An 18,979-nucleotide genomic window follows, 5' to 3' on the forward strand; every position below is an offset into this window, starting at 1 on the left:
ATGCCCATCAAATGGGGAATGGTTGAACAAGTTGTTGTATATGGTTGTGATGGAATACTATTGCATTATAAGAAATGAGGAACAGGATGGTTCTTGTAAAAACCTAGGAAGACATATGAACTGATGAAAACTGAAGTGAGCAGAATCAGAAAAACATTGTACACACTAACAGCAATATTGTATGATGATGAACTGTGAATGACTTAGCTATTCTCAGAAAAACAATGATCTAAGACAATTCTGAAGGACTTATGATAAAAAATGCTATCCAACTCCAGGGAAAGAACTGATGGAGTTTGAATGCAGATTGAAGCATAATTTTTTCTATTTTCTTTATTTTTCTTGCTTTTTTGCAACATTGCTAACATGGAAATATATTTTGTATGACTGCACATGTATAATCTATATCAAAGTATTTGCCTTCTCAAGAAATGGGGAGGAGAAAGAGGGAGGGAGAGAATTCAGAACTTAAAATGTTTTTTAAAAGAATGTTAAAAATAGGAGCTACTAGGTGGCGCAGTGAATAGAGCACCAGTGCTGGAGTCAGGAGGACCTGAGTTCAAATCCGGCCTCAGACACTTAGCACAAAACTAGCCGTGTGACCTTGGACAAGTCACTTAACCCCAATTGCCCTACCTTCCACCCTCCAACAAAAAAAAAAGATTGTTAAAATAAATAATGTTAAAATTAATAAATTTAAATTTAAAAAAGTTTCTTCATTATAACTCTTTATGTGCTATGACATATTACAAAGTAAAAATTAGATAAACATGTGATCATACGAAGTATCATGGCATAGTGGGTAGAGAGATGGTCTTGGGGCCAGGAAGATATGAATTCAAGTCCTTGACTCTAACTCATAGTGGCAGAGGTAGAGGAGAGACTAAACAAATTGTTTTATAGGAATGTGATAGAGTATGTTCACATTTAAAAGTTTTTCTCTTGATATCTTTTGAGTTTTTTGTTTTTTATATATTTTTTTTGTTTATACACACATAAATATTTATTTTTCTACAAGTAAGTCACTTAATCTCCTGGTATTCTTAGCAACTCTCTAAAACTAAAAATTGAAGTGAATATACCAATCTACATTGGTAAAAGGAGATTCCTCATCCAGGAGTTCCCTATAATAATAATATAACAAGTTCAGTCTCCGCCCCTATCTCTAGCTAATAAGAGATAGTCAATGAAAAAAAAAAATTCACTAAGTTAGAATTCCCTTCTTATCCTATTTCCATTGATTTTATTTATATATAAGCTTTTAAATTTCATGCAATAAAAATCATCTATTTTTTTGTGATCACTTTTTTCCTTTGTTTGGTTAAGAATTCTCCCTCTAGTCATATCTATGAAAGGCACCTGATTTTGTTCTTTTATTTTTTCTATCGAACGACCTTAACATTCAGGCTGCAAATCCATTCTGAGCTCACTGTGATTATATGGTATGAGATAGTGGTTGAAACACAATTTCTGCAAAACTACAGTTTTTCTAACATCTCTTATCAAATAGGGAGTTCTCCCACCCCCACCCCAATAATTTATTATTTATTTTATTGAATATTGCTTCTTTCCTATTTTTTAACTAATGCCAAACAGTTCTAAAGAAAACTACTTTTAACCTAATTTGAAGCCTGGAAATTTTATTTCCCCTTCATTCCTACCTTTTTTTTTTCATTATTTCTCTTACAAGTCTAAGACTTCTCATTACTTTGAATGAATTCTGTAGTTATTTTGTCTAGCTCCATACAGTATCCCCTTGGTATTCTGATGGTGATATCACTAAATCTATAAATTGATACAGGTAATATGATTATTTTTATTCTATTGTCACCACCTAGCTATAAGCACCAGTTATTCCTCTAGTTAAATAGTTTTTTCTTAAAGTGTTTTACAAACATATATATATATATATAATATATACAATATATAGACATACCTGTGTCTTATCTACTATATACATGTATGTATACATATATAAAAACTATATTTCATATAGCACATTAATATATAACATACATAATATAAAATACTAGACATTATAATCATGTAAGCATTATGTATCATATAATATAACACAGAATCACATAATATAATATTTTACATATGTAATATACATGTTATATGTATATTAATACAGAGACATATGAATGTGTGTGTTTTAACAAAGCACTCTTTAAAGAAAAAACTATTTCAGTAACTGGAGGGAATATCAGGGTTCATGGCTAAGTGGTAACAATATTATGAATTTATAAACAGATACATACATATGTGTATAATATACATATACAATATATATAACATACAATAATATATGTAGTCATACTTATGTACACACATATAATACACACAGATCTTGTGGCTGGACAGATGGACTGACTCCCAAATTTTTGCCCTTTTTGTAGGTATTTTGAATGGGAGAATATAATGGAATTCTACTGTGCCCTATGATAAATATGATGAATTTTTATAAAGGGTTCATTTTTATATGTGATCCACTCAGCATTCCAGATGCTTCACCTTTTTACTAGCCTCTACTATAGGTCATGAAATCATTTAAACTTACCAGTTTCTTTCCTCGACTGATTTCCTCTTTCACTGAATCCACATCAAAAAGTCTATCCTGATCATTTAAGCAAGGATGATCCCCCTCAGATTCCACAAGCCCTGAAGAATATAACTACAGATGAAAAAAAAAATCAGTGTATTGTATAAAAGGGTATTGACAAGAAAGGATTAGAAAAGAGGGCAGGGGCTGCTGGCAGTCCAAGCAGGAAGATCAGTTTTCCTTATGCATGCAAATTTCTTTCTCAAATTTGCTTGTTACTTTTCCCATGACAAAAAGACATATTACCAGGTGGCTGAAGTCAAGTTTGTGGAAGGGACTTTTTGCCTTGTTTTGATAAGCAGAGGGGGAGGGGGGATTTCAAATTCCAATAGGAATTAGAATGAAAAGGGGGATGAGCCTGAAAGTCAATTTATTTGCAACATGACCTAGTCTGTTTGGCTCCTGTTCATTTTTACATAAACTCTCATGAGCTTACTCAGAAGTTTTGGAAAGCACATGGAAGACCAGCTAGACATTCACTACCCCTTTGAAAATCAAAACAAAATGCTTAAGGAAAAGATTCTGTGAGATTTCCTTAGTTCCCCTCACTCCATAGCGAGGAAGATCTCACTTTTGGCAAATTTCATTTGGCCCATGGAACAAGTACAAGATATTAATCCATGAATGTTCAAGAGTTGTAAAACGTAGTTTTAAAAGTGGCAACACCCTAAATAATGAGAAACTTGATAACATTATTCATGGAAACAGGCCTTCTTTGTCAAAAATGAGGTACAATATTCCTCATTTCCCAAAATGGGAAATTTGAAAAGGACAAAAGAAAATTCCATACAAATTAGTGCTTCCAAGGGTTAGGTACAAATTAAAACACCTTTTATAATAAATTCTGGCTATATTTACCCAATATTAAAGAGTTTTATGGGGCAGCTAGGTGGCACAGTGAGTAGGACGCGGCCCTGGAGTCAGGAGGACCTGAGGTCAAATCCGACCTCAGACACAACACAGAAACTGGCCATGTGACCTTGGGCAACTCACTTAACCCCAACTGCCCCTCAAAAAAAAAAGTGAAATTTGGTAAATGTGAGTAATCCAAACATTTCAAAAAGGAGAAGCCTAAAGTTCAACTCATTCAGGTACATCATCATTAAAATGAGAAGGCCAAAGGAACAATCCTTAGCAATTAGATATACAAATACATAAATCAGGGTCTTATGAGATTGGTTCTCTGAAAACCAGAAATAAAAGAAAAAATTAGAGTCAGATGTCTGTCTACCTATTTATCTAGTTGAAAAAGCATGGACTCCCAATACTAGAATCAGTTTAGCAAACCTAAGTATTCTATTTGAAAGCCAGAGAATATTAAAAATCAAACAGGCCTCAAATAATTAACTTTAAAAAAAAAAGAGACTAAGATTGCCTTAGGAATGGACTAGAAAATATACTGAGAATTAAATATTTACTTAGAGTAATAAGCATTTTTCAAATATGATTGAGTGGTTACTATTTTATAATAAGAATCTCCGTGAATAAATAAAAACACAATGTAGTGTTGGCTAAATTACTGAAAGATAGAGTTGAGTTTGGAAAGAAAAGGATGCTGCCAATTTTTTTAAAAGGGAAAATAAAAGACAAGAGAAACAGAATTGATCTTAAAGTTATTATCTTTAACAAGAAGGGCTGGGATATCTAATTTTAGAGATATCTATTAGCATCAAAAGGTAACAACATAGTTATTCTGTTTAGTGTTTCAGTTTGATTTAATAACATAAGCAATAAATAATAAAATTCTTTACTTTTTTTTTTTTGCTTTTTGGAGGGCAATTGGGGTTAAGTGACTTGTCCAAGGTCACATGGCTAGTTTTTTGTGTTAAGTGTCTGAGGCTGGATTTGAACTCAGGTCCTTCTGACTCCAGGGCCGGTGCTCTATTCACTGAGCCACCTAGCTGCCCCTACTTACTTTTGATAACATTAATAATTTAATAAAGGGCTAAATGAGTGGAATTTTATAGTTGCAATATATACTTATTGATTATCAACATAAGGAAAAAGGGTTACATAAAGGTTTTTTTTTTAATCCAATGTGTTTATAGAAAACATATCTCATACAAAAATATGTACACAGATTTAATTTGAAATATTGGGCTAAATTTTGTCATGTCAGTTTTCTTATACAGTCTCTCACCCCCTTCCATGTTATGGGTTGTTTTATCTATTCACATTTAAAGTTATGAGTTAGATTTATATTTTCCTCCATTTATTTTCTGAATAAGGACTTTGTTGTTCCTCTTCCTCTGTAAAAAAAATATTTTGTCTCTTAAGTAATTTTTGCTTAATCTACTTTAAGGTAATACTGTTCCTACAGGCTCTTTCTTCTTCATCAATAAATGTTTACTGACTAGTAGACTGAGAAAAGGGAATTAATTTTAATTATGAATAAGAAATATGCTTATTGATTAAGCAAATGGAAAAATAAGAAGAGACAAAATTAATGGATTTAATTATGTAAACATGGATAGATATTGCATGTTAGGAAGAAAAATATTGAAAATAAAAAATATAAATAGCTAGAAAATCTTTCTGGTAGGTATATCATGGGGGAAATATAATATCCAGATTCTATAAAGAGTGAACATGAATTTAAAAGCCCACTCCCTGATGGATAAAGGTCAAAAGGTATGAGCGATTTTGAAAGAGGAAACAAACAATAATCACTTGAAAAACTGTTCAAATTCGATAATAATCACAGAAATACACATGGTAATAGCAAGGGGGTATAATGGAAAGAATAGGGACTTGAAATCAGGAGATTCTCGGGTTCAGATCCTGTTTTTGACACTATCAAAAGGTAATTATCAAAAGCAAATTAATTATGCTCTCTAGGTTAGTTTCTTCATCTGAAAATGCAAAAATCAATAGCCCTTACCTCGTAAGGTTGTTGTGAGGGACCAATGAAAGAAAGTGTAAAAGTAATAGCAACTGATATTTATATAGTAGTTTAAGGTGTGTAAAGTGCTTTATATACATTATCTCCTTTGATATAAAACTCTGTGGATTGTCATTAGGTATTATTTTCCCCATTTTAATAAGGAAGCTGAGCACTTTGGAAACCTTAAAGCACTTTAAAAATGTTAGTTCCTGTTATTCTTACTATTACAAATTTGAGGTATCGTTTTACATTACTGGTAGAATTAAAAATTGGTAATCTTTTTGAAAAACATAGGATCAAAATATTGTTATAGGATTGGAAGAGCCTTTTCCTATAATCTAGTCAAAACCTTCATTTTACAGAAGAGCAAATAAGACCCTAAAGGTCTTATTTGTCCAAGGTCAAATATTAATGAGTTGAAGAGCTGGGATGTGAGCCTAGGGCTTTTGATTCCAAATCCGGTTTTCTTTCCCCAACACCACATGGCAATCTGATCAGCAAAACTACTTCAAGCATCAAATCCTGAGGATGTTGTTAAAAGCACAAAAATATCTGTACCAAAAAAAAATCAATTGTTTTATCTGAAATAGTGAAAAAATGGAAACAACCGTGATGTTCAATGATTGGGGAGTCGTTAAATAATCTGTGTAATGTAATATAATTGTATTACAAAATAGAACAAAGAGTAAACAAGTACGGAAAGCCTTGAATGAAATGATACAAAGTAAAGAAAGTAGAATTAGAACAATTTTCAGGCTGATTATTACTACATTAAAAAAGAATAACAGCAGCAAAATTTTGTAAGCGTGTCAAAGAAATTATTGGGAGGAAAGTGAATGGAAAGAAATAAGCGTTTATACAGTGTCGACTATGTGCTAAGCAATTTGGTTTTTTACAAATATTCTCTTATTTGATTCTCACAATAACCCTATAATCAGGTGCTGTTATTATTCCCATTTTGTGGCTAAAGAAACTGAGGCAACCAGAGGTTGTCAAGGGTCACACAGCTAACAAGTGTCTGAGTCCAAATTTGAACTATAGTCTTCCTGACTCCAGGCCCACCACTGGATAAAATATGCCCATTTTCAAAAGGTTTATTAAAGTTTCTATTTTTCCTTGTATCAAAATCTATTAAGAAATATAATCTCTAAAGAATTAAGGCAATGGAAAGATGTCTGGTAGGTACAAGTAGGTAAGTAGCAGTATGTTGCCAATATGATCTCTTCTCAAGAAGTCGCATAAAAGGTTTCGTGCTGGAGATGTAGGATTGGAAAACGAGGTTAGTCAGTCACATGTCAAGAGGGAGAGAAAAGCGACAGAAAGCTCTAATATCACACTAGTAATCATAGAATATTAAAAGATCAGGGCGGATAGGTGGTACAGTGGGTAGAGCACTGGCCCTGGAGTCAGGAGGACCTAAGTTCAAATCTGGCCTCAGACACTTAACATAAAAACTAGACGTGTGACCTTGGGCAAGTTACTTAACTCCAATTGCCCTCCCAAAACAAAACAAAACAGAAAGATTCCAGAATGTTGAGTCAAGCAAGCCCTTACAGAGAATTAACAGGAGGGCATGAATGGGAGTTCCACAGGATGAGGAGTGGGGTGGGTTGTAATTGGCACCATTGGAGGGGGTAGCTCTAGCAACAAAATCATAGATCCATTGAAGTAATAAATTAGTTTTTTGTTGTTTAGTTGCTTTTCAGTCTTGTCTAACTTCTTTGGGGTCTTCTTGGCAAAAATACTGAGGTGGTTTGCCATTTTATTCTCCAACTCATTTTATAGATAAGGGAACTGAACTAAACAGGGTTTACTTGCCCAGGGTCACACAGTTAGTAATTATCTGACGCAGTATTTGAATTCAGGAAGAGTAGTCTTCCTACCTCTAAGCCCAGCACTCTATCCACTGTACCACCTAGCTGCCCTAATTATTGATGATCAGTATGTAAGTAGTCCAAGTTCTATGGTTTAAATTATTTTTGGTATTTTTGAGATGATTGAGTTTATAGTACTTTTTAAAGAAAATACAGGGGTGGGGAGTGGCTAGGTGGCATAGTGAATAAAGCACCTGAGCTGGAGTCAGGACGACCTGAGTTCAAATGTGAACTCAGATACTTAACACTTACTAGCTATATGACCTTGGGCAAGTCACTTGACCCCAACTGCCCTTCATTCCTCTCTCCAAAAAGCAAAAAAAAAAAAAAATACAGAATATTACTTGGAATGAAAGCATCTAAAGTTTTTCCTTAGTACCTAAAGTGACATTCAACCTTCCTCCTCTTCCCCCCTCCAAAAAAATTAATATTCATTCAGAAAACTTACCAAACAATTTTGGTGTGCTACTAATTCCAGATCTTGTGAGACATACAGTACACCACGTTCATCATCTTGAGGACACAGATCACAAGTTATTTTTACCATCCTTTCCTGGAAGATACCTGTAATTAACATGACTAGTTAAGAAAGTTAAGTCAGTCAACCAGTATTTATTAACTGCTTACTGTGGAAGGCCAGAAATCTATTAAAGCAAGAAGTAGGACATGACTTTATTTTCTTTTTTTTTAAATTTTTTTGTAATTATATCATAATCATTCTTTCTCCTCTCCCAAGTTAAACTGTCCCTTTTGCCAAAATATTCCTGCATTCTAATCAAGGATACATACCCTACAGGGGAGAAAATAAACTAGGTAAATAATTTAGCTTTTTTAATGTGTGAAAAGTAGAAAATATTCAATGTACCCTCACTTCAAAAATTATGAATAAAACTTCATTAATGCCCATCAGTTGGGGAATGGCTGAACAAGCTGTAGTATGTGATCATGATGGAATACTACTGTCCAATAAGAAATGATGAGCTCAATGATCTTAGAAAATCACGGGAAGACTTGCAGGAAATAATGAAGACTGAAATGAGTGGAACCAAGAGAACATTGTATACAATAACAGCAATATTGTTTTAAGAAATGACTGAGGGGCGGCCAGGTAGCACAGCGAGTAAGAGCACCGGCTCCAGTGTCGGGATTACCTGGGTATTGAATCTGGGCTCAGACACTTAGCACCCACCCAGAAACACCTGGCCATGTAACCTTCAGCAAGTTACTTAACCCCCATTGCTCAGGGGCAGCCAGGTGGCTCAACGAGTAAGAGCAACAGCCCCAGTGTTGGGATGACCTGGGGATTGAATCCGGGCTCAGATACTCAGCACTACACCCAGAAATAACTGGCTGTGTAACCTTGAGCAAGTTACTTAACCCCAATTGCTTTAAAAAAAAAAAAAAGAAATGACTGAGTGAATAAGTTATTTTGACTATTATAAAAACCCAAATTAACTATAAAGGATATAGATAAAAAGATACTATCTGCATCCAGAGAAAGAAGGGATAAATACAAATATGTATATAGCATAATTTTACACATATACCTATTTGTATCTAATGGTAGTCATCTCTAGGCCAGTGGGGAGGGAGGAAAAAAAAGGGGAAAATTTTTTTACATGATAATGTTGTATATTTGAAAAGAATACCTAGTTGTGTATAGTAGATTTGCAGTTTCATGTGCAGTCATCTTTTTTATTGTACCATGTTATGGAAGTGTTTGTTTTATTCCAGAAATTATAAACAAAATAATTTTAAAAGATAATAAAATTTCATTTAAAAAGTATTTTAATGCTATATGACAAGAAGTTAAAAGAAAGTAAAATAGAGGGAGTGAAGGATAAGAGGAGGAAAAAACAATAAGAGAATGGAAATGAAGGGAAGGAGGAAAGAGAGATCAGATAAAAAGGAAAGAAAGGATAAAAAAAAGAGACAGAAGCTCTGAATATCCTAGGGTTAGTGTGTTAAGAAGTCTCTCAAGTCACAGAGATTTTCCCTTATCATTTTTTTAAAGCAATTGGGGTTAAGTAACTTGCTCAAGGTTACACGGCCAGTTATTTCTGGGTGTGGTGCTAAGTATCTGAGCCTGGATTCGATCCCCCAGATCATCCTGACACTGGGGCCAGTGCTCTTACTTGCTGTGCTACCTGGCCGCCCCAACTTTCCCTTATCATTAATCAGGCTTGTGGACATCTGTATTAAGTAAAGGATTGTTCTCTCTGACCTTTAAAATATTACTCTATCATTGTCCATTAACCCCGAGGAACATTGTTCATACTGGGGAATAGTTTGGGATTTTAATATTCAAAGTTGTTTTTGAAACAAGTATTTATTTTACCATATAATTATGAGGGCTTTAAACTTATGAAAAAAGATGGTTTAGGGTAGGGGTGGGGCTGTACTTGAGGACCTTGAAGGCCCTAGTTTAGGTCATTTTGCTAGTAGCTATTAGTTACATCCTTTTTCAAACTAAAAACTTGGTTTACACTGCACCAGTCCTAGAGTCAGGAGTTCAAACCCAACCTCAGACATTTGACACAACTTTACTAGCTGTGTGATCTTGGACAAGTCACTTAACCCCAGTTACCCTGCTTCCCCCCCCCCAAAAAAAGGCAAAAAAAAGTGCCCAAAACTAAAAACTTGACTATTTTCTAAATTATGATGATCTTATTCCTTAATTCCAAAAGTTACATTTGAAACTAGTATTTATTTCATTGTCCTGAGCTTTGCTTAAAAAAAAAAAAAACTAGAACCAAATCCACTTTTTTAGACTATTTAAGTCCCAGTGGGAATAATTTGTAGGAAGCAAAATAATCTTAGTGAAAAAGCTTTCAAGAATAAATAAGCACCAATTCAGTCAAGCATAGAGACAAAAAAGAGTCTCTGCTCTCAAAAAGCTTACATTCTACTTCTCATTCATTTTAGTCAGCTAATGTTAATAATAAATCATTATGCAAGCCTTCATTAAATACCTACTATAATATGCTTCAAAACCGATTAAGCAAGTTAGCTAAGCTCTCTGAATATCAGTTTTTGTGGTAGGTTCTGGATACACACTTACAATGAAAAATTGAGTTCTGTATGGGATGATCTTTGCTATCTTTGGAAAGTGTGAAAATATCTAAGAAGGCAGTTCCTGCCCTCAAGGAAACTAAATGAATGGAAAATTAGACTACATTACACCAGAGTTTATTAATGCAAAAAGTACTACAGGGCAGTAAATGCAAGATTAATTCCCAAATCAATATCTTATACAGAAGGGTTCTAAATTCAGAAGGAAGGATCACTGTCTCCTGGGGTGATCAGAGAAGGCGCCTTGGGGCCTTTCAAGAGAACACAGTGGATAGATGGAAAGGAGATGGGAAGGTATGTGAGGAATTGGAGACACAGGAATGCATAAAGTTAGCTCAAGAGACAGTGGGTAATAGACCTATCTAGATGGGACAGAGTTCTTGGGGCTGGTGTGAGAGATAAGGCTAGAAAAGTAGGATGGGCCCAGATTTTGATGAGTCTTACATATCAAGTCAAAAGATTTTGATCCTGTAGGCCAGAGTTTTCTAAACTGTGAGATGAACCCTATGAAAATCATGGCTACAATTATGGGATATTTTGGAGTCTAACTTCTGTTAAATATATTCACTTCTTTTCCCCAATGAAAACAAGGCCAACAAAGACAAGTTTAATAGTGCTTTCCAACTGACCATCAATGCAGTGGCAGTGATTATTTAATATGGTATATATAAATGAGAATTGTCTTGGACTCTCTGTACTTGAAGGAGTCAGGTTAAATGAAGGTCTAGGAATACTGGTTTAACATGTGGCCCCTTGTACAGTCATGACACCTTGCATGCTTAATTCTCAGAGAGTTCCATGTCAAGAAATCAGTCTGAAGCTACATCCAGTTTTTCAACTTGTTCTAAGAACAATCAACTTAATGAAAAAAAAAATTACCCATTCAAGGGAAGGTTCTTTTCAATATTGTGTGATAAAATCAGAGCAGAGCATGAGGTCACTTCTATTAGGTCAAGAAACACAGTGGCTTTTTCATGCTTAATGAGCTAGAAAAGGAAGGGGTGGAGTCAAGATGGTGGAGTAAAAGTAGGAACTTGCTTGAGCTCCCACACCAACCACCTCCAACCTCCAATACCTGTAAAAAAAATGACTTGAAACAAATTTTAGAGCTACAGAACCCATAAAGTAACAATGAGAAATAAATCTCCCAATGAAGGCAGCCTGGCAGGTTGACAGGAAGGGTCTATCACACCAGACTGGGAGCTGAGTGCAGTTCGACGTGAGCTACACTGACACAGATTTGGGGCAGCCCTGAGCAGCAGCACAGACTGGCCCGGGCAGACTTCAGGAGAGTGAATCACCAGAAGCTGTGGAGGTTTCCAGACTTCTCAACCAATAAATGCCAGAGAGAATGTAAAAGGTCAGTGGGGAACCCTGCTCATCCAGGGTGAGAGAAGAGTACGGTCTGACGCCCAATCCCAGGGCGGCAGAGGTGACAGCAGCAGGGTAGCTACAACTGCTGCCACATGGCTGCCTCCAGAGTTCCTGGCCTGCAGATTGTAGGGGGACCAAGCAATTATTCAGAGGCTAATCACTCTTGTTTTGACCTGCTTGGATCTGGATCACAGTCTTGGGTGGTGGTCCTGGGGTGAGGAAAGCCAGTGTGCCAGAGCTTGTAGACATAGCTCTGACAACAACTGCAAAAACCCCAGCAATTTGGGACACAGCTCTCTCCACTCTGGAAACAGAGTTCTACCATGGCAAAGAGCTCAAAAGTCAAGTAATTGGCTGGCAAGATGAACAAACAGAGGAAGTGCAATCAGAACATAGAATCCTTTTTGGAGGACAAAAAGGATCAAAACATGGAACCAGAAGAAGACAACAAAGTCAAAACTCCTGCACCAAAAGCTCCCAAGAAAAATATGAATTTGTTGCAGGCCATGGAGGAGTTCAAGAAGAATTTAGAAAATCAAGTAAGAGAAGTAGAGGAAAAATTGGGAAGAGAAATGAGAATGATGCAAGAAAATAAAGAAATGCAAGTCAACAGCCTGAATGAAGAAAATAACACCTTAAAAAATAGACTAGTTCAAATGACAAAAGAAGTCCAAAAAGCCAATGAGGAGAAGAATGCCTTCCTTAAAAAGCCAAATTGGCCAGATGGAAAAGGAATTTCAAAAACTCACTGAAGAGAATAATTCCTTCAAAATTATATTGGAGCAAATGGAAACTAATGACTTTATGAGAAATCAAGATACTATAAAACAGATCCAAACAAATGAAAAAAAAAATAGAAGGCAATGTGAAATATCTCACTGGAAAATAGATACGGGAGAGATAATATAAAAGTTATTGTTCCACCTGAAAACCATGATCAAAAAAGAGCCTAGAAATCATCCTTCAAGAAATTCTCAAGGAAAATTGCCCTGACACTCTAGAACCAGAAGGCAAAATAGAAATTGAAAGAATTCACTAATCATCTCTTGAAAAAGATCCCAAAAAGAAAACTCCTAGGAATATCATAGCCAAATTCCAGAGTTCCCAGGTCAAGGAGAAAATATTACAAGCAGTCAAGAAGAAACAATTTGAGTATTGTGAAAACACAATCAGGATAACACAAGATCTAGCAGCTTCTACACTGAGATCAAAGGGCTTGGAATATGATATCCTAGGTCAAAGGAGCTAGGATTAAAACCAAGAATCACCTACCCAGCAAAATTGAGTATAATTTTCAGGGGAAAATATGGTCATTCAATGAAATAGAGGACTTTCAAGCATTCTTTTTTTTTCTTGCTTTTTGGAGGGCAATTGGGGTTAAGTGATTTGCCCAAGTTCACACGGCTAGTTTTTGTGTTAAGTGTCTGAGGCCAGCTTTGAACTCAGGTTCTCCTGACTCAAGGGCCAGTGCTCTACTCACTGAACCACCTAGCCACCCCTGACTTTCAAGCATTCTTCATGAAAATACCAGAGCTGAACAGAAAATTTGACTTTCAAATACAAGAAGCAAGAGAAGCATGAGAAAGTAAACAGGAAAAAGAAATCATAAGGAACTTATTAAAGTTGAACTATTTACATTCCTCCATGGAAAAATGACCATTGTAACTCATGAGACTTTTCTCAGTATGAGGATAGTTGAAAGGAATATATATGCACATATGTATATATAGGAGGGTGTAAGTGTGTGTGTATATATGTGTGTGTGTGTATGTGTGTGTGTGTATACATAGACAGAGGGCACAGGATCAATTGAATAGGAAGGGATGTTATCTAAAAATTAAAATTAAGAGGTGAGAGGAATATATTGGGAGAAGGAGAAAAGAAGAGATAGAATAGGGTAAATTATCTCATATAAAAGAGGCAAGAGAAAACTGTTACAATAGAGGGGAAGAGCAGGATGGTGAAAGGGAATGGGTCAACATTATTATCATTGAATTTGGCTTAAGGAGGGAATAACATACATGCTCAATTGGGTATCTTACCCTACAGGAAAGTAGGAGGGAAGGGGTAAGAGTGGGGATGATAGAAGGGGAGGGAAGATTGGGGGAGAGGGTATTTAGAAGAAAACATTTTTGAAAAGGGACAGGGTCAAAGCAGAAAACAGAATTAAGTCGGGGGCGTGATAGGATGGAGGGAAATATAGTTAGTCTTTCACAATATAACTACTATGGAAACGTTTTGTGTAACTACACATCTATAACCTATATTGAATTGCTTGTCTTCCCAGTGGGGGTGGGTGAGGAGGGAAGAAGGGAAAGAATCTGGAAATCAAAGTTTTAAAAACAAATGTTAAAAAATATGTTTTTTGCATGCAACTGGGAAATAAGATATATAGGCCCTGGGGTATAGAAATCCTTCTTGCCCTACTAGAAAGTTGGGGGGGGGACGTGGGGGAGGATATGAGAGAACAGACTGGGGGAAGGAGTATTCAGTAGGCTCACTATCTTGGGGTGGGGGTAGAGGATAGACGGGGAGAAAATTTGTGACTCAAAATCTTATGGAAATGAATGTTGAAAACTAAAAATAATCTAATACATTGGAAAAAATATAGAACTAGAAAAATATCTGAGTTAAGTGGAGAAAAGTGCCATTTTTCTTAGTGATAATAAAATAAAGTAAATTCATAACAAAAAAAATTTCTCCTGAAACAAGTGGTAAATGGATATTTTTTGAAAAAAACAAGACAAAACAAAAAAACTGTACTCCAAATAAGTTCAAAGTAGTCAGACTCATAATAAATCAGAAAGATAAAGTAATTACATTTATTTTAAAAAGTCAGAACTATGGACAATGAATTTACAAAATAACATTTTTATCTTTTTCCCAATTTCATAGCTACCTGACCTAAAAATGAAACAGAAGAAAATAAATACCTGTTTATTAGGGAGAAAGGATTTATTATGTATCTACTGTATGTCGGATATGGTGTTTACAAATATATGTCTATATTATACAAATACAAATATATGTATATACAAATATACAAATAGGGTGTTTACAAATATAATCACATTTGATCGTCACAGTCCTGGGAGATAGGTGCTGTTCTTATCCCCATTAACAGCTGAGGAAACTGAAGCAGATTTGCCCAGGTTCACACAGCTAATAAGTGTCTGAGGCTGGATCTGAATGAAATCAGGTCTTCCTGACTCCAATTCTAGTGTTCTATCCACTTAACCACTTACCAATCTCTGGGGATGCTTACTAATCACTTGACTGAACTACAAAAGCAATTTGCATTTTATTTTAAAGATCGACCTATTTCAAAATATATATGCATAAGGAACCAATTTGCTGCGGACACAGTATGTTATACTCGGTCTTACTGCATCTAAAAAAGAATGGTTAATTGACTTGTCTTATGATAGCATACTGAAACAAGAATTTGAAGCTGTGAATCTCATTTTGCTTTGGCTACAGGTGAACGAAGAGTTCTGGGATTTATCCAACAAAGTAATAAAAAGATTATGGTCATTGGTAGCAACTTATTTATGTTAAATAGGGTTTTCTACTGTTGCAGTTAGGTAAACAAAAAAGCAAGCTTGATTAGTGGTTGAAAAAAAATAATCTATTCCACTGAATGACCATATTTTCCCCTGGAACATCATACTCAGTTTTGCTGGGTAGGTGATTCTTGGTTTTAACCCCAGCTCCTTTGACCTCCAGAATATCATATTCCAAGCCCTTTGATCCCTCAATGTGGAAGCTGCCAGGTTGTGAGTTATCCTTAATGTGTTTCCACAATATTGAAATAGTTTCTTCCTGGCTGTTTGTGATTTTTTCTCCTTGATTTGGGAACTCCGGAACCTGGCTATAATATTCCTAAGAGTTTTCTTTTTGGGATCTTTTTGAGGAGGTGATTGGTGGACTCTTTCAACCTCTATTTTGCCCTCTGATTCTAAAATATCAGGGCAATTTTCCTTGAGAATTTCTTGAAGGATGATTTCTAGGTTTGTTTTTTTTTTTATCATGGCTTTCAAGTAGTCCAATAATGTTTAAATTATCTCTCCTGGATCTATTTTCCAGGTCAGTGGTTTTTCCAATGAGGTATTTCTTATTGCCCTCTCTTCTTTCATTTGTTTGGATCTGTTTAACAGCATCTTGATTTCTCATAAAGTTACTAGCTTCCATTTGCTCCAATCTAATTCTGAAGGAATGATTCTCTTCAGTGAGCTTTTGAGATTCTTTTTCCATCTGGCAAATTCAGCTTTTTAAGGCATTCTTCTCCTCATTGCCTTTTTGAGCCTCTTTTGCCATCTGAGTTAGTCTATTTTTCAAGGTGTTATTTTCTTCAGCCAGGATGTTTACTCTCACTTCTTAATTTTCATTTCTCTTCCCAATTTTTCTTCCACTTCTCTTATTTAATTTTCAAAATCCTTTTTAAGCTCCTCTATGGCCTGTAACCAGCTCATATTTTTCTTGAAAGCTTTTGGTGCAGGAGTTCTGACTTCACTGTCTTTCTCCTGTTCCATGCTTTGATCCTTTTTGTCCCCAAAATAGGAGTGTAAAGTTGGGTTGCTCTGTGTGCTTTGCTTCTTTTGCCTGCTCATGTTGCCCCTCAATTGCTTGACTTTTGAGCCTTTTGCTACAGTAGAACTCTGCTACCAGAAATGGAAGCTTTATCCCAAATGCTGGGGTTTTCACAGTGGCCAAAGGTATTAGTTGGGTGCCTTCTCTGAAGCCTCCACCCTCTCTGGCAAGCTGGTCATGCACCCTGGATCACCACCCTAGACCGCAATCCAGATCCAAGCAGGTTAAAGCAAGAGCGATTACCCCTCAGACTATTGGCTTGGTCCCCCTACACTCTGCAGGCCAAGAGCTGAAACTGCGACTTGGTGGTGGCTGCACAGTGGTGTGTCACCTGCTTCTCACCCTGGGGGCAAAGGTCTGATCGCACTCTGAATTCCCAGGTCCCAATGTCCACACTGCACTGACCTCTCACTTTGTCCTTGGCATCTATGGGTTGATAATTCTGGAAACCGCCACAGCTGCTGGTGATCTAAAGTCCCCCCCAGCCGGTGGCTGGTCAGGCTGCCCTGGGACTAAGACCTCCTGCTCCAGCAGGGCTGGGGTCAGCTCCCAAAATGCTGTGCTGGCCACTTGCTGCCGGCCTGCCGGGCTGTCCTCAGCAGAAGGTTAGCTTCTCTGTGTCATTTTGTGGTTTCTGTAGCTCCAAGATTTGTCTAGAGTCATTTTTTTACATGAATTGGGGGAGTTGGGAGCTGGAGCTGCACGGAAGTCCTGTTTCTAATCTGCCATCTTGACTCCGCTCCCCCTCCCCAATTTTTTCTTAAGCTCTCTTTCTTCCTGAACCCCATGGCTGGGGTGGCTGATTTGTTCCTATCCTACACTCACATTGGCTGGTCAGGGTGGTTTCCTAGAGAAGTGACCACAAAGCAATAACTCACTCTTAACGTTCCTAAGGGTAAATCTATTGTGGGGAGGCAACACTAGAGATGCTCACCACTGAAGGTCCTTAGTCCCCACCAGTGTGTTTCCCATTTAAACAAAGAAGCACAATAAACTCTTTTTTTTTCCTTAAGCAATCGGGGTTAAGTAACTTGCTCAAGGTTGCACGGCCAGTTATTTCTAGGTGTGGTGCTGAGTATCTGAGCCCGGGATTTGATCCAGGTCATCCCAGCTGGTGCTCTTACTCGCTGAGCCACCTAGCCACCCCTACAATAAACTCTTAAACATGAAACATTTACTGAATGAGAAGACCAAAGCAATAATAAACTTGGCATTTACTCAGTAGTTAGTCAAAGCAAGAATAATCAAAGTATGAATCCACCCTTAAGTCTAGAACACACTCTCTTACCAAAGTATGCACTGTATGTAGGGGACAGGAGACACACATTCACAGAAACCTAGTCATGAGGTACACGAGAAGTGAAACCCACGTGCATGGGGTAAGTCAAGATCTGATGGCAGATCTGGATATTGGCGGTTTCTTCTAGGACACTATACTATTTATTACCTGTTCTTGAGCCTCTCTTTTCTCTTACTCTTCTGCTACTCAGAGGCACCTGGTTCAGCACATACAGCTCAGTGTCTAGAGTCAGAAAGACCTAAGTTCAAATCTGGCCTCAGACACTTACTAATTGTGTAACCCTAGGTAAGTCACTGAATCCTCAGTTTCCTCAATCACAAAATGGGGCTAATAGTAGTACCTACCTCCCAGAGTTCTTATGAGGATCAAACGGGTTAACATAGTAGCTGTTTGCATGACAAGCTGCACCCTCAAGCTTAAGCAGTACAGAGATCCTTAGTTCCTCTCTCTGGAGTTCTGAGGAGTTTCTCCCTATCAAGTCTGACAGAGGAATAGAAAGCAATGCAGTTAGTACCCTGAAGGGTTTTCCTGGGGCTCAGGTTATAGAAGGCAGGCACTAAAGGGTGATCCCAGGCCAGCTCCAGTTTTCCTCCAATCAGCTCCCAGAGCACCTGCTCAGTTTTTCTGTCTTCCTTCCACCAGCCCTTAAATACTAGAGGGTGCTAAAGTACAGTGACTGGCACATAGTAGGTATTTAATAAATGACTATTGACTCCATTTGACTTGATGTATAACACTAAGAGGGTTCAGCTTCTTCCAAAAAAGAATTCCAAGGCTTCATTCAGTCCACTCTCTCAGAAATTCCCCACTCAAGCAGCTGCCTTCTCTGATTTCTGATTCTGGTCTAATAAGCTTTTTTTGAGGCAGCAAGGGGTAGTCAGTGCTGTGAAATTTCCACTTTAGGCAGAAGCTGTGTCTTCTCCTTCAGCTGACCTTTGTCTTCTCACCTTCTCAGAAGCAAAAGCCCTAACTAAAGGCAAAGATGGCTAAAAGGCATTGTGGTCCATCAGCTTATTTACAGATGCCTGTTTTCAGGGTTTTGAAGAAGATCACTAAGAAATTCTAAATTGAAGAACTGTCAGGAGACTATGGGAAAATTACTTTTTGTTCATATGATGCCTCATAGAGCTGCGGACTTTGGGTTTTTCAACTGGAATAAGAGATGGGTCACTACTATGATTCCCCAAGACATTCAAGACAAGGAAAATCATGTCTCCCTTCATTATGCCTGTTTGTGGGCATGAGTCTTTAGCTGCATGGGGAAAAACATAACTTTCTGC

General features: G+C 36.8%; 1 protein-coding gene across 7 annotated transcripts in view; it reads right to left on the reverse strand.

The window, feature by feature from the left end:
• Positions 1-18,979, reverse strand: part of PHF11 (PHD finger protein 11) — a 58,807-nt gene that overhangs the window by 20,670 nt on the left and 19,158 nt on the right. For 5 of the 7 annotated variants that reach the window (XM_069063651.1, XM_069063647.1, XM_069063650.1 and 2 more), the window contains exons 2-4: positions 18,044-18,179; positions 7,812-7,927; positions 2,564-2,677 (exon numbers count right to left, since the gene is read on the reverse strand). In XM_069063651.1, coding sequence (XP_068919752.1) covers positions 2,564-2,677; positions 7,812-7,927; positions 18,044-18,095 — 282 coding nt within the window. In that variant the 5' untranslated portion in view covers positions 18,096-18,179. Of the gene's footprint in view, positions 1-2,563; positions 2,678-7,811; positions 7,941-18,043; positions 18,180-18,979 lie in introns of those variants that run through there. The other 2 variants (XM_069063648.1, XM_069063649.1) reach the window with 2 other exon arrangements.

This window comes from Petaurus breviceps, unplaced genomic scaffold (genome assembly GCF_028583685.1).
Source record: "Petaurus breviceps papuanus isolate PSGF00001 unplaced genomic scaffold, PetGlider_PUasm1.0 90594, whole genome shotgun sequence".
In the NCBI taxonomy this organism is placed as follows: Eukaryota; Metazoa; Chordata; class Mammalia; order Diprotodontia; family Petauridae; genus Petaurus; species Petaurus breviceps.